At 35.9% G+C, this 16,595-nt stretch overlaps 1 protein-coding gene across 2 annotated transcripts in view; it reads right to left on the reverse strand.

Moving 5' to 3' along the window:
• Positions 1-1,323: 1,323 nt before the first annotated feature.
• PRKAA1 (protein kinase, AMP-activated, alpha 1 catalytic subunit) overlaps positions 1,324-16,595 on the reverse strand; it is a 38,467-nt gene continuing 23,195 nt past the window's right edge. For both annotated transcript variants that reach the window (XM_006875397.1, XM_006875396.1), the window contains 6 exons: positions 13,112-13,256; positions 11,868-11,955; positions 8,776-9,000; positions 5,205-5,691; positions 4,975-5,101; positions 1,324-2,039 (listed from right to left, as the gene is read on the reverse strand). In XM_006875397.1, coding sequence (XP_006875459.1) covers positions 1,795-2,039; positions 4,975-5,101; positions 5,205-5,691; positions 8,776-9,000; positions 11,868-11,955; positions 13,112-13,256 — 1,317 coding nt within the window. In that variant the 3' untranslated portion in view covers positions 1,324-1,794. The remainder of the gene's footprint in view (positions 2,040-4,974; positions 5,102-5,204; positions 5,692-8,775; positions 9,001-11,867; positions 11,956-13,111; positions 13,257-16,595) is intronic.

Genomic DNA, 16,595 nt, shown 5'->3' on the forward strand with positions numbered 1-16,595 from the left:
ATATAACATATTCACTAGCATATACATGATACCAGTTTTACATTAAATCCTCATTTATACTTATTTTGTAATGGTCTTACTAAAAGTGAGAAAAAGATGATATATATATCAGACCTTAAGGAAGGTTACGCATCATTAGGCAGTTCCCATAATACTAATTCAAGAAAAACAACTAAAACCCAAAACAAGGCCAGAAAAATGTGACCATTTAGAAGAACTAGTAGATTCATATTTTATCAGGGAAAAAACAAACAAACATAGTAATGATAACATAGCTAACTAAAGAGAGATAACCAGATATAATGTATAACCTTAATTAGATCCTAGTTCAAAATAACCAACTCTAAAAGTAATCTGGATGGCAACTGGGGAAATCTGAGTCTGAATTAACTACTAGATGATAATCTGTTGTGTTAAGTGCTGTCATTTCTAAATCACAGCGACCCAATATAGGGTTTCCAAGGAGCAGCTGTTGAGCTTGAACCGATGACTTTGCAATCCAGTGCATTAACCCACAGCACCACACTAGGACTTTTTTTCCACTAGATGATAATAGGAAAGTATTAATCCTGGTGTGGTGCTGTGGGTTAATGCTTCAGACTGCAAAGCTGTTTGAACTACAAGGTCGACAGTTCAAGCTCACCAGGTGGTCTTCAGAAACCCTATACAGGGTCACTATGGGTTGGAACCAACTCTACTGCACTTCACAACAACAACAATTTCATATGGTATGACGGTTCTGTAGGGAGTTTTATAATTTGCTTGGAGTATTTTTGGCTGGCATGTGTGCAATATCTAAATGGTCTGGGGAGATATAATGTATATATATAAACATATATACATATTTATATAATTATATATAAAGCAACTATGGAAAACTTGACTCAAAGTGTTAAGTACAATATGATCACTCTTAGTTTTTCAATTTTTCTGTTTTTAAAAATATAATAAAATTGAAGGGAAAGTCATTATCTGAGCAGAGTATATAAGAGAAGTTTTTTATGTGTGTTGGGTCCATTTTAAAGATACATGCTCAAATAAATTCTTACATACATTCAATTCTTACTGACATGATGAGTAATTTGTAAAATTTGGAGGTAAAAAAATCACCATGATTTACAATATATGGTATTTAGCTTATGTGACAAAAAACAATTTATGTACAGAATATAGAGGTACTTAATAGAAAATGAAACTTAGATGAATATCTGAATTATAGTTCAGTGTGTTTTGGACTTACCATACTAAAGAAAAATTTTAAAGTGTAGTTTAATATATTTGATACAATTTACCATATACTACAGAATATTAATGGGGATTATCAGTTTTCCAGATTGTTACTACTGTTGAAAGTTACTATTGGGACCTCAGAAAAGAAACTCATCTATAAAGGTTTCTGGAGATTCTAGGCAGATATTTTTTGAATTAATTTATGAAGTAAATGTGTAACACATCAACATAAACTAATATAAAGGCCTTTATGGTAAAATAATATTCTACAAAGCCCTGTGTGCACAAAATACAAAATAGCCAAAAATCAAGTGAGCCTGAGAGACCTATAATTCATTATATATATTATACTAGATGCCTATAGAATTATAAACAACAAATTGATCTTATTCATTTTTGCACATTCGGCTTTTAATTATTAATCATGTTCTAATCCCTGTGCAATTTGCATTCCAAAAGACCAATTGTCAGTTATAATTATATATAACTTGATAACAAATGAAAGCATTTGGCTATGTTTTATGCATGCTTATTGCTATCAAAGAAATAAGCAAAGTTTTAGATTTACTGTGCAAGAATTTTAATTAGATTTGCACACATCTCAAAAAATTCTATTGTGTGACTTCCAGGTCGTGGAGTTAAATCAACAGGAGAAGAGTCAAGTGAGGTAACAGATGAGGTAAGAGAAACTTCTGAGGATTTTCCTTGAGCCTCGGCATCTGAATCATTCCTTTGGCAAGATCGATAGTTGCTCACTGATCCCGATCTCTGTGGAGTAGCAGTCCCTGATTTGGCTTCAGTAATTTCATCTAAGTAAAGAAAATTAATTTATTATAATGCAACACCACCGCCACCACCCCACCACCCCCAGCCAAAAACTAAAAAATTTTTAAAACCATTGTTGAATTTGCGTTATTAAGCAAGAGTACTGACTAATTGCGGGAGAAAGATGAGGCTTTATACTCCCGTAAAGATTTACACCCTTGGAAACCCTGTTCAGGGTCGCTATGGGTCGGAACTGACTCGACGGCACTTAACAACAACAACAACTGACTAATTATCAAGAGTACGTTTATTTTAAATTTCTAAAAGAAGCAATGGTGGTAGTGGTGGTTGTGTGTCACCGAGTCGGTTCCGACTCATAGCGACCCTGTACAGATTTTCTGAGACTGTAAATCTTTACGGGATCAGAAAGCCTGATCTGTATGTTTTTGTTCAGTGCTGTTAGATCAGTTCCGACTCATAGCAACCCTGTATAGGGTTTTGAAAGAGTGACTGGTGAGCTTAAACCATCGACTATGAGGTTCAAACTGACTTTGTGGTCCAGAGCATTAACCCACACTGCCACACCAGGACTCCTATAATATATACATCTGTGGAGTCCTGGTGGGGCACTGTAGGATAAGCACTATACTACTAAACTGCAAAGTTGGCAGTTCAAACCTACCAGCCACTCCTTGAAAACCCTATACTGGGTTGCTCTGACTCATAGCTGACTCAACAGCACTGAACAAAAACATATAGTTGGTGGGCTTGAACTACTGACCGTACAGTTAGCAGTCCACAACCAAAAAGACCCCCACTGTCATCAAGTCAATTCAGGGAAGTGCAGAAGCGCTCTGTAGGGTTCCTGAGATTATACATCTATACAGACGTAGACATCTCCTCTTTCTCCAATAGATTAGCTAATGGGTTTAAGCCACTGACTTTGTGATTAGCAACCCAATGCTTAACCCTCGGTGTATGTGTGTGTGTGTGTGTGTGTGTATATATATGTACTCATATATAGACACATATTCATATATATATATGATTATGAATATGTCCCGGTGTGGTGCTGTAGGATAAGCACTGGACTACTAACCAAAGGATGGCAATGTAAATCCACCAGTTGCTCCTTGGAAACCCTATACAGGGTCACTTTGACTCGAACCATCTCAACAGCAATTAACAACACCAACAACCCCTTTATAATGCTGATGCAGATAAAGAACACTTACTTGAATTATGAGTCAAATGTGTTCTATCCAGCTATTAATACACAAAGTAAATTATGTTTAAGCAAGTGTACACATGGAAAATTGAATTCATCTAAATTTCAACCATGTTATAATGCTATTCTCCAATAAACTGGCAGGTTATTATAGTCTACTCATACATTGTCAGGTGCCATAGAGTCAGAACCAACTCGTAGCGACCCCATGCACAGCAGAACGAAACAATGTCCGATCCTGGGCCAACCTCACTACCGCTGCCACACTTGACGCCATCAATGATGCCACCTGGCTGATCCAACTCGTTGGGGGTCTTCCTCTTTTTCTCTGATCCTCCACCTTACCCAGCATGACATCCTTCTCCAGCGACTGTTCTCTCCAGACAATATGTCCAAAGTAGGAGAAACGAAGCTTAGCCATCTTGGCCTCCAAGGAGCACTCTGGTTGTACTTCTTCCAAAAAGATCTATTGGTTCTTTTGGCAGTCCACGGCACTTTCAGTATTCTCCAACACCACAACTCAAAGGCATCAATTCTTCTACAATCTTCCTTATTCACTGTCCAGCTTTTGCATCCATATGAGGTAACTGAAAATACCATGGCTTGGGTCAGGTGCACCTTAGTCCTCAAGCTGACATCTCTGCTCTTCAGTACTTTAAAAAAAGTTCCTGTGCAGCTGATTTGCCCAATGCAATATGTCATCTGATCTCTTGACCACTGCTTCCGTGAGTGTTGACAGTTGATCCAAGAAGAATGAAGTCCTTGACAACTTCAATCTCTTCTCCATTGATAAGAATGCTGTTTATTGGTCTAGTGGTGAGGATTTTTGTTTTCTTAACTTTGAGATGTAATCCATATCGAAGGCTGTGCTCTGTGATCTTCATAAGTATATGTTTCAAATCCTCATATATACCCTTGGCATATATTTCCTGCCACTTCAAATTCACAACAACAAAAGCAGAAACTTCTACTTTCTCCAATTAATAACCAAACTAAATGGTTGAAAAGAAAGCATTCTAGCAAACTAAATAGATAAATATGGATTCTCATTTTTTAAACTTGTGGTTCAAACCGACCTTGAGGTCTAGTGCTTATCAATGGCACCACACCAGGACTCCAAATCTGATATCTTGTATTTCTCACAAAACTAATAAAGGATACATATCTCTGATTCAGTGTTTAGAGTCAGGTTAGGAGGAACAAACCAGAGAAGGAAAACAAGAAGTCACTAACTGTACTAGACATTTCTCTCAGTCCTCTGTAAGAAACTGTACTTGGCAAATAATTCTTTGACCTGTGAGTGACTAATTTAAATATGCTCACTCAATTTTGAAACCTAGTAACTGTACTCCAATTCTTAAATAAAAATTATACTATCAGATATGAAAAAAAATCCTTTAATAAGAAAGAACTTACATAAAAGTCAACATTTATTTCTAAATGAAACATTTTATCTAAATGAACCAAGCCAAAACGTAAAAAAGAAATGTGGTAGAAAACTATCACTGTAAGATCAGACTGCATCTGTCTTTAGTATTTTACAAAAAGCTAACCTTAAAAAGATAATACAAATATACTATCAGACTACAAGAATAGTAAGATTCACAAATACTGACATCAAGGCACAAATTTTCCTATTTTATATTCTTTTGCTGTTAATTTAATAGGAACAATTCAAAGACTAAAAATCAGTAAGTTAGTTAACAAGGTGTTATGTATCATTACATTGTTTTAGTGTGATGTGTACATACCATCAATACTCCGGAAATCCAGTAAGTAAGTTCTGCTATCCACTTGGTATAACTGTAAACTCATTTTAGAGTATGTGCTTGTCACAGGATTCTTCCTTCGAACACGCAAATAATATGGGTTTACAACCTAACATGTGGACAAAAACAAAGTCAAAGCAATTCTTTTATAAAACATTTTGTAGACTACAGTTTTGCCAAATGTACTTAATAATCAGAATGTTCTTTCTTACTTTCCATTCATAATCCAATTGTTTAATTGCTCTACACACTTCTGCCATGATATCATTTGGTCGGCTTTGACTTCGAATTCCTAAGTGCCATTTGGCTTTCCTTACACCTTGGTGTTTGGATTTCTGTGGATTTAATTCATCAAGAGTATGACGAGCTCTTGGTGTTTCAGCAACCAAAAACGGTACTCTTTCCGGATGGGGCCGAGTCAAATGATGATCATCCAGAAAAGAATCAGGAGGACTTGTTGCCAAGTAAAAATCTTTGGCTTCATTCATTATTCTCCTGTTATCTATAATGAGGTGATAAGCAACTGCCAACGGGTCCTGGTGATTTCTATTATAAAGGCAGCTGAGAACCTCCTCTTCTGAGCATTCAAATTTTTCACATACTTCTTTTAAGGCTTCATCATCAATCATGGTTGAACTATATGATGGATCCTCAGGAAAGAGATACTTGGGAAGGTCCTGTTTAAACCATTCATGTTCCCTGAAAGAAAACAGCAGGTAGGAAGAAGGATTTTAAGTAGAGCTAGAAGTAACAGTTTGGAGAATTTCAAATGTGCATTCCTTTATAATATTTATACTGTATGAGGGTAAGTCAGAAAGTATTGCTACAAAAATCATTAAAAACATTAAACAAAAATATCAAAATGTTATTGTTTCTAGGTCTAGACTTCTGAAGGCTGTGTCCCCATCTCTCTAACCCTTCTCTGAAGAATTCTGCACTTTTCAATTTATACCACATCAAAATGGCAGGCTGGACATCCTCAAGGGACTCACATGGTATATTCCTTTTACATGTCCTTTAAACTTTGGGAACCATATGAAGTTTGAAGGAGTAAAGTCAGGGCTGCAGGATGAATGAGGTAAGATTTCCCAACGAAATTCTCCTAGGACTGCCCTTGCTACGCTCAAAGAATGAGCCAATATATTATGGTGATAAAAAAATTTCTCAGCATAACTTTCTAGAGTTTTCGATATTCCTAAAACTTCTTACCATACAAGGTCGCTTATCAAAACCAACTTGACAGCACTTTAACACTTAATAACAACCGCATATATAAAATACCTTCAATCTTGATTATGTCAAATACTAAGCTTAAATTAAAAATAATCAACTTAGAAAAACACCTAAAGGAATAATTATTGCTTTCTGGGTGGTGGAATTAAAGATCATTTTTTAATTTCTATTTTATTGTTGATCTTGGTGGTGGTATTTTATAAGTCTTTTCCAAATGCCATGTATTGCATTTTTTAATTGGAAAAAATACATACAACAAAAGCAAAAACATGTCTTCTAGACATTTTAAAATACACATTTCCGAAATCCATGTATCCACCATTCATAGTCTCCTTTCTTTTTTGTGTTAGTCTAAAATACACTGTGGAAAGGAGTATGGAAAGGAATCAAACTATGTTCTATGAATAATCCTTTTTTATTAAATTAAGACTCTATTTACTACTCCCAGATCGGCATATAATTTCCTTCTTCCTTCTGCTTTCATCCCAGAGAAATGTGTGGCTTAGCCATTAGAAGACCAAATTACAAATTTCCATGAAAAAAACTGGTGGTGGTAGAAAAGAGTATGAAGTGAACTTTTTAAAACATTCAACTGGTAGTGGAAGAAGAGTTTGAACTAAACTTCCTTAAACTTTCACCAGAAATGGCTTGCCCATTTTGTCTTTTTTATACAGTTAAATCATATGAAATTGTCACCACTGACTTTTTTTCATTTACCTAGCAATTTCATATGTAATTTAACTTATACTAGAAAAAGCATGTCACTGGCTAAATTCTAATTTTCCTATTACTTGAGATGAACAAAAGGAAAAACTACAATAATTCATGAAATCCAAGCTTAAATTGTAACACAAATTTACTACTTATTGGGGTGTTAAATACTTTCGAGTCAGTTCCAACCCACAGCAAACCTGTACAGGGTTTCCGAAGAGTGGCTGATGGGTCTGAACCCCTGACCTTGAGGTTCAAATTGACCTTGCAGTCTAGTGAATTATCCTGCAGCACCACACCTGGACTCCAAATTTACTACTAATAAGTATTAATCCTAGCAAGAATAGAGTCAAATATGGAGCATACTTTAGAAAATCTAAGAAAACATTATCAAATTTAATTAACGCCTCACCAGAGTACTTCTGGTGTCTTGGTGTGGTAGCTCTGTAGGATAAACACTGGAATGCTAACTGTAAGATGTTCAAACCCTATGTAGTCATTGAGTTGGAACTAACTTGACGGCACTTAACAAAAGGATCCTTCTTAATTTTTCAATAGTGTTTTGGTTTATAAAATAATATAATATTCATTGTAATAAATGCGAAACAAATCAACATGCATAAATAAAAACTGAAAATAAATAAAATGGTGTTGGTTGTAGATAGCAATTACCTGCCCTAAAAAATTAATAATAATTTTTATCAAACCCCCTGAATAGGACTTCAAAATATTTTTCATTACATGGATTCTACAAGCTTTCGTTGCAAAAATGTATTGGGTCCTTTAAATTGTTAAAATAAACAAATGAGAATGATCAAGTATCTAATTATAAACTAGGAGCCCTGGTGGAACTGTAGGATAAGCACTGAATTTTTAACCCCAAGGTCAGCAATTCAAACCCACAAGCTGCTCAGCTGGAGACAAATGAAACTTTTTGCTCCCATAAAGATTTATAGCCTCAGAAACCCTACATAGGGCCACTATGAGTCAGAATCGAGTGGCTGACAGTGAGTTTGGGATTCTTTGTTTTAAATATAAACTCATTATAACTGAGAAAACTCTTGAGTATTATAGAGCTTTACTACTTGAAGCCATAAATTACAGTGTAATTTCAAATAGAGATTATTTGACTGTGAACAAGTAATTTAATGTGCTTGTAAACACATGGTCAAAAAAAGGCATCCCTAGTTCTAATCATCACATTTGTGTTGGCTAACCCATGCTCACCTCACTTTTATTGACTGGAAATATGTCATATGCCTAGATCCAAGGAAAGCTGGAAACATTAGTATTTAGGTTTTCCAGCCTTGGGTGAAATAACGAAGGGAAAGGGGTTAAAAATGGAAAAAAACACAAAACTGAAAGCCTTCCCTCCTCCTAATATTACTTCCCTAAGGTAAGCAATTTGGCTTATATTTAGGCATTTTTAAGTACCAAAATAATACATGTGTCTCTTTTCTCCCTGAAAAGTACGGTTACACTGTATATACTATTCTGTAACTCACCCCATACCTAACTTGTGTCATAAATACTGTTCTATTTAACAGTTTCTAGGTTCAAGCTCACCAGCCACTCTTTGGAAACCCTATACAGGGTCGCTATGGGTCGGAATCGACTCAACAGCACTTAACAACAACAACAACAATAATGACAAGACTTGGAGTCCTGGTGTGGCACTGCGAGTTAATGCGCCAGACTGCAAATCCATTTGAACTGCAAGGTTGGCGGTTCAAGCTCACCAGCTGCTCCTCAGAAACCCTATACAGGGTCACTATGGGTCGGAACCGACTCGACAGTACTTGAAAACAACAAGAACGATATAACAAATTGCTTTATTACCTGATATCTCTGATTGTGGCCCTCTTCATTGGATCCACCTGCAGCATATGTTTCAAAAGGCTAATCACAGAAGGATTTAAATACTGCGGAGTATAAAAGATTCCATCACATATCTTCTTAAAAAGAGTTGGCACATGATCATCATCAAACGGAAGGGTTCCACATAATAAAGCATAAAGAATAACCCCGCTGCTCCATATATCTACTTCTGGACCTGCATACAGCCTGTAACAGGAAATATTACCTGCATTAATCATTAGTAATTTAAGTCAATCAACTAATTGAAATACCAAATAGAGGTCCTTTATCTATATGGATACTTTTCTAGAATTACTAGTCAAAACCAGTTTATGCAGCCACTGCTACAATGCTATACATAAAGATCCTAATTCCATCAAACGTGAAAAATTTTGGTAAGTTACAGAGCAGAGCTAAAACTCTATTCTTAGCATCATACAACACTCATGGGATCCAATCAACAGGGCCCAACTTGGAATAAGCATACACCATTATGGAATTTAAAACCATTATTTTTTGTCATTGTTGTTACAAAGGAAAGACTAAATGATCCTTCATCAGTTGAGAATGTTCTGTAGTGTTGGGACTTTAATCCACTATCTCCCAATAACCCAGGACCCCTTATTAAAAGAGGCCTGACACTGTAAAAAGAAGCTATGACAATTCGTTTACAGACTACAGTAAACTCTCATTTGCAGTATATGATAGGCAACTAGACTCATCCTCATGAGTCTGAATAGATCTCTGGTAGTGAGTTACAGCTAACTAGAAGGAGCCATGGTAGTGCAACAGTTAAATATTCGGCTGCTAAACAATATGAGTCGAAGCCAACTCACGGTACTTAATAGCAACAACAAACAAAAGGTCAGCAGTGTGAACCTAGCAGCAACTCTTGGAGAAAGTTGTGGCAGCTGGCTTCCTTAAAGATTACAGCCTTGAAAACCCTATAGGGAGTGCTACTCTGTTCCATAGTCAGAATTGACTTGCCAGCACATAACAACATTCTAGTTTCAAGAAAGATTTTTTTTTAATTAATAAACTGTTAAAACTGACCTATAAATGCTATTTTGAAAGTAAAAGTTTCCACCATTCACTAAGACCTGGCAGAAAGACCTTCTCCAAACAGAAAATTATTCCAGCAGTGATCCATGGCATATATGCCAAATTTCCTTTTATTTATTTAACACTGCCCCCAGTTTCCAGGTCTTGAAATCCTGTTTTCTTCCCAAAATAATTACGAAAGACAACACAATGAAATAAGAATAATTGCTTTTCAGCAAGCTTGTTGTTGTTGTTAAGTGCCTTCAAGTCATCAGTTCTGACTCATAGTGATCCTGTGTAGGGTTTCCAAGGATCAATGATTGGCTTGAACAACTTACCTGTGGTTAGCAGTCCAGTGCTTATCCTATAGCTCCACACCAGGACTCCTTGAATAGACTAGGCAAGCAAATTTATGAAATACCCTGCCTTATCGTTGTTGTTGTTGTTAAGTACCATCAAGTCAGTTCTGACTCATAGTGACCCTGAATAGGGTTTCTGAGGAGCGGCTGGTAAGTTTGAACTGCCAATCTTGCAGTTAGCAGTTAAGCATTTATCCTATAGCGCCACACCAGGACCCTAAGGATCTTAAAGTACAAAGAAAATACTACATTTTCGCATGCTGAACTAATCAAGATATAACATATTCAAACAAAGAAATGTGTTTTTTACAAAAAGATACTGAAAGTTAATTTTATTTCAGAAATAGAAAATCAGGCCACCTTCCAAGGCACCTGTTGGATGAACTCAACTCTAACCTTTCAGCGAGCAGCTGAGCATATTAACCATTTGCACCATCCAAGAGCCTCAACATAGGGCTTAAACCTAGATTTCCTTTCATCAAGTGGGGAAGTGAGTCTGGACCGGTAAAAGTAGTCCCTTCTCATTTTCAATAATAAGTAAGTTGACAAATTAGAAAATGAGGCTTCACAATCATTTTAAATGATGGTGCTGTTGCAGAACTAGGAAACAGGGCAACGTTTACTTGGGTGAGATGAAGAGAGGTTATGTTCAGACCACGATAGGTCAGTTACGAATGCGACGAATAACTGGTGATCTGACATCCAACAAAGGAAAATTTAGAACTTGGGAACAAGAGCACAGCGCAGCCTATTGTGATCCACCTCCCCAGGCTGTGAGCCCCTTGACTATCTGTTCTTATCCTTTGTTTTCCCAAAGCTCAATAAATGTTTGATGAATTGGAGGGTGGAGGGTATCATTATAAAAGGCAGTAAACTCAAGCTTCTCTGTTTTCAATTTCAGTGGTATAAGTGAAGAAAAAAGAGTTACTTTTAAAACCACCAAAGTTCCCTGTCATCTAAGCTAATCAAAAGCTACACAAGTACAAATATCCTCATGTTCTCAGTGCTAGTGATTAGAAAGCCAAGAGGTTAGAATTGTAACACTGCAGTCTCTAAAGACCCAACATAAATGAAGTATTACATTTTTACCAATATTTCAGTCTGATTCCTGAGTATCAACTAACATAAAGCCTAAAACTACTACAAAATGTCATCTTTAAATCCACACTTAATTCATGTAAAGAGTAATCCATTTCTTACTACATAAACTAAATTTCAAAATTTTTCATGTCCTGGTGTGGCGCTGAGGGTTAATGCGTCAGACTGAAAAGCCGTTTGAACTGCAAGTTGGTGGTTCAAGCTCAACAGCTGCTCCTCGGAAATCCTATACCGGGTCGCTATGGGTCGAAATCGACTCAACGGCACTTAACAACAAAAACAAACGTAACTTTAAAACTTCCTAATTTCAAACTACATATAATTTTTCACAAAGGAAAAAAATAAAAGTGGTCTCCTCTAACTAATATGATCTGCTAACCAACATTGTCCTCTATAATGGAATCACTAAGCCTTACTCACTAATAATGTTTTATTCTTAAAATACTTTCTAGATGACAAAAGAATAAACCCTAGTGTCTTTCCTTACACTCAAATTATAATAAACTAACAAGATCAGAGAGCATGGGGGAGATAATTACAAAACTATATGAGGTAGAGGGAGACATCAAATACTACCTTCCTGAAATTACTTCTGGAGCAGCATAATTGGGTGAGCCACAACTTGTTCTTAAAAATTCACCATCTGACATCATGTTGGAAAGACCTGAAAGTGCACAAAATCAGCTACTTAGGATTTCCCCAAGAACAAAATATAGAAGAACCCCAAACCCCAAAAAACAATAAGATTGAGTTTGTATTAAAGTAGTAAATAATCTCTTTTGTTTCAACAAAATCATAGTCTCTATTGGTCCCAAATACTGTGCTATCATGCTCTAAAATTTATAATCTACTTCAACATTTAAAGTTAGTCATCCCTGGAATTTAATGAGTATACATTAAATTATTAGTTATTTTGCTTACTAAAATAAACTTGGCATTAGTTTGAGTTTCATTAATACATGAATGAAATTACTAGGTAGAACAATATATAACAAATGAACAGGGCCAAAATTCAAGATTTCTATTAACCTTGTTCTGAGTCTTTAAAACAAAATAAATTTGAATCTCTTAAAAATATTTTCAGTTTTATTCCAAAGAGAAAACCTCTCTTCTCCCCAAAAGAAAACTCTGACTCCACCAAAAAATAAACTTATAAATATAATCATGATTATTTAGGAATAAGGAAGACAAATAATTTAGTCAGTCACATAAAAACCCAGTATCTCATAATTAGCACTATTCAGTGAGTAAAATTAAGTACTAAAAACTGTGGAAAATATTTGTAAAATGCTCCTCTGATCTGAACTAAAATTACTAATATAAAATAACTACAGAGATTCCTTTTCCTCTTTGGCTTATATAAGAAATAGAAAAAATTTCATTTTGACCATCAAAAATAAATACTGTTACTCACTGAAATTATGCTTTTCTAAGATTTAAACTATTTTAAAAGTAATTTTGCTAACATAACTCACCTGTGGCTTTCAAGGTTTAAACAACTCCATTCTTTACTTCCATATTTACTATTTTCCTCTATTTCCATAATTAAGCAAGAGAATGTATTGGAAATAAGTTTATTACAAATAAACAAATAATAGTTTCTCTTCAAATGATTTCTTATGTAGCAAATTTAAATTGTTGACCTATTGCCACAAAACTCATGCTTTTAAAGCACAGTGCTAAAAAAAAGACTTCCTTAGCTTATTTTTATTGTCTGAGATATACTACTTTGGGTATTCAGTCTACTATCTGAAAGCAGAAGTTATTTGAATTTATGTTCATTAAGTATAATGAACTTGCGAACTAAAAATGATGCTTACCAAAATCAGCTATCTTTGCGTTCATGTGTGCATCAAGCAGAACATTTTCAGGTTTCAGATCTCTATGGACCACCATATGCCTGTGACAATAATCCACACCAGAGAGGATTTGCTGGAACAGACGTCGACTTTCTTTTTCATCCAGCTAAGAAATGCAAAGAGATATTTTAAAAGTCAAAGCACATGAAACCTTTCAAAAGAAACTCATTCATGAGATAACTTAGAAATGGAGAAGAAATAAACACAGCACAAAACAGAAATGTTAAGAAGTGCTTAAAACCCAAATCAGTAATATTATTTTCACGTAACTTCACTGTAACGCTTATCTTCTGCAGATTCCATTTCTACTTGAAATGAGGCATTTTCTCCTATAAACTGGAAGAATTTAATCTTTCATTCCTTTGACAAATATTTATTGATTTGTTGAACATCTTTAATATACCAGCCACACACTGTTCTAAACAGTAATAATATGTTATTGTTGTTAAGTGCCACCGAGTTGGTTCCGACCCATAGCAACCCTGTATAGGGTTTCCGAGGAGCAGCTGGTGAGCTTGAAACACCGACTTCACAGTTCAAACGGCTTTGCAATCTGGCGCATTAACCCACAGCGCCACACCAGGACTCCACTAATAATATAACAATGAATAAAACAAAGCCACTAATTCAACTGATGAGAATAACAACAAATAAATATATCCTCAATGAATAAGAGCATTTGGGATGTGGGAAGGAGGCAGGATAACAGTACAGAGTGATGTGGGGGTAGCTAGGGAGCATTAGTTTACATGAATAAGTAACATCTAAGCAGAGTTAATGAATTAACACGGTATATATCCTGAAATAAAATATATTTAAACTTTAACATAGGAAAACCTTAATCCACCTGCCCCTGAAACTATAAAAAAAATCTACCTTTAGTGAAAAATTATCTTATAATTCAACTACATTTAAAAAAATTTTTTTTATTTCTCTATTTATCCATACTTTCTTATTTTGTGAAAAATTTTCCATGTATGATAATCACTACTTGGACATGCATGTTCTCAAGGAGCCATTTTAATAAATAAGCTATAATTCTCTAGGCACATTTTAATATGCAATAGACTAAAATAAATCACTAGTTAACACTAAAACCAGACTTCAACACCTGAAATGGCATAGAAAATCTGGCAAAAAGCACAAACTAGTAATTTTCTTCTGAGAACAAAATTAAAACTACTGAAGTATATAAATCTTTATGGAAGTAGACAGCCTTTCCTTTATTCCATAGAGCAGTTAGTGAATTTAAACCACCAACCTTGTGGTTAGCGACCCAATGCTTAACCCATTGTGCATATATGTTGTTGTACATTCATATAAATATGTTCTGGTGTGGTGTTGTATTAATCTTTATATTACTCCTTGCTATATTAATCTTTAAGAATCCTATACCTTTATTTCTAGAAAAGTTATAGGTTTATGTTTTAATGTAACTTTATATCAAATATGGACCATGGTGTGGCACTGTAGCATATACACTGGATTGCGGTGCTAACTACAATGTCAGCAATTCAAACCCACCAGCCGCTCCTTGGAAACCCCATCACAGGGTCACTATGAGTTGATACCGACACAACAGCACTTACCAAAAATAATAACAGCATATAAAATATGGGGAGCATAGTGGCTCCCCAGGATAACCACTGAACTGCAAACCACAAGATCAATGGTTCAAATCCACCAGCCACTCCATGGGAGAAAGATGGGGCTTTCTGCTCCCACAAAGATGTATAGTCTCAGAAACCTTATACAGGGTTGTTATGGGTCTGAACTGATTCAACAGCACTAAACAATCACAACAACAACAACAACAGCCAATATAATACATAGACAAAGAGTATCTGTTCAAAATATGAGAGTAGGCAAAACTTTGTTGATTAAACAAAATATAAAAGGTGAAAGAACCAGAATTGCTACAAAAAAGTAAAATCATGATATTAATAACAAATGAAGGAAGAGCTATATCTACAGAGGAAATATGAGAAATGTCAAAATCTTATTTCCAGTTAAACATAGCAGATTATGTCTCTACTCCTTAAAATACCACCAAAATGGCATTAGGAATAAAAGACTTATAAACAACAAAAGCAAGAGAAGAAACAAGATTACTCCAGTAATCAAAAGGAGTCACCAAACTGGACAGTAGATGAGCACTGAAGACTGACTTACAGGTAGGAACCAATAAAAATAGACTGATGTCACCACAACCCTAGAAAGGCACAACAATAAATATTAGAAACTGCTCTAAGTGGAAGTGAGCGGTAGGGCTAAAAAACAAGACAACTGGCTGAAAGTAAGAAGCATGTAAACACCATTACTAGAGAGTCAGACCCACAATTTACTCTTTAGTAAGGGTGAACCAGCTGTTCTCAAGGATACCAAGCAGGAATGAGGCACCATGAGGAAAACTTGGGAATTAAGTAAAAGTCAATGTACTAATTTACTCTTTCTCACTCAGCTCCCAAAACACTGGCAGCTAAGTTGATATTCTCAAGGAAATTGTACGGTTTCTTTGGGAGCAACTTATCCAAGAAAAATACTTACAATTACATTCACACATCACTTAGTGTCCACAATACATTCTGTGAATTGGGTGGGACTTTATGTGATTTGGACATTGTACAAGCTTGCCTAAATCACAAACAATAGCATGAGCTGCTTTTCCACCTTCCTGTTGTTCAGTAACCTTCTGCTTCACATCCAAAGTGATACTTCTGCTGCTGTTATCACTAGCACTGTTTGGCTACATTTGGAAGCCATGATGTAGTTCCTGGTAATGTTTTTAAAAGAAAATTAAGGCTGTGGATATTCATCAGCTACATGCTCAAATTTCTGATATAAGTAATTCTCAAGCTGAGCACTGAGTGGCTACTAATTTGCTACCCCTGCTAGAGATTAAGATCCCCTAAGAACTTAATTGAACCTCAGCATAATGACCCTGCTTGGTCACCTTAAAGCAGGAGGTGGTGTGGCAACGTCTTGTGTATGGGGTCCCCAGCCGGTCTCCTCCCTCCCGGCCTTCTTTGGATGGTGGCTGTTTATGCTGGACGTGTGGCCAGAGATGGGTAAGGATCACGTGGAACCTCGGTAACCTAAGACAGAGCCATTGCCATGCTGCAATGAGTTTCAATGACAGGTAAGACGGAGGAATTCGCACTGACCGCCTGAGACAGGCAGCATCCCCTAAAATAATAAGTAAGGGGGAAACGGAGGTAGACCATGCAGACCCAACCAGGAGTTCAAGGCCCTGTGGGCCCAAGAATTGCAGACCATCCAAACCACAGGCTCTGAGAATCAGACTTTAGCCACCTAGCAGACATAGCAAACTGTCCCTCATCTGATTATTCAGGTATGCTTGTTAGTAATCGCATACATGAGCCCTGGATATCCACAGATAAATGTAAAAACCTTCCCTAAAAGCCGAGAATATAAATTCCAAAAA

This window comes from Chrysochloris asiatica, unplaced genomic scaffold, assembly GCF_000296735.1.
Source record: "Chrysochloris asiatica unplaced genomic scaffold, ChrAsi1.0 scaffold00325, whole genome shotgun sequence".
Lineage (NCBI taxonomy): Eukaryota > Metazoa > Chordata > Mammalia > Afrosoricida > Chrysochloridae > Chrysochloris > Chrysochloris asiatica.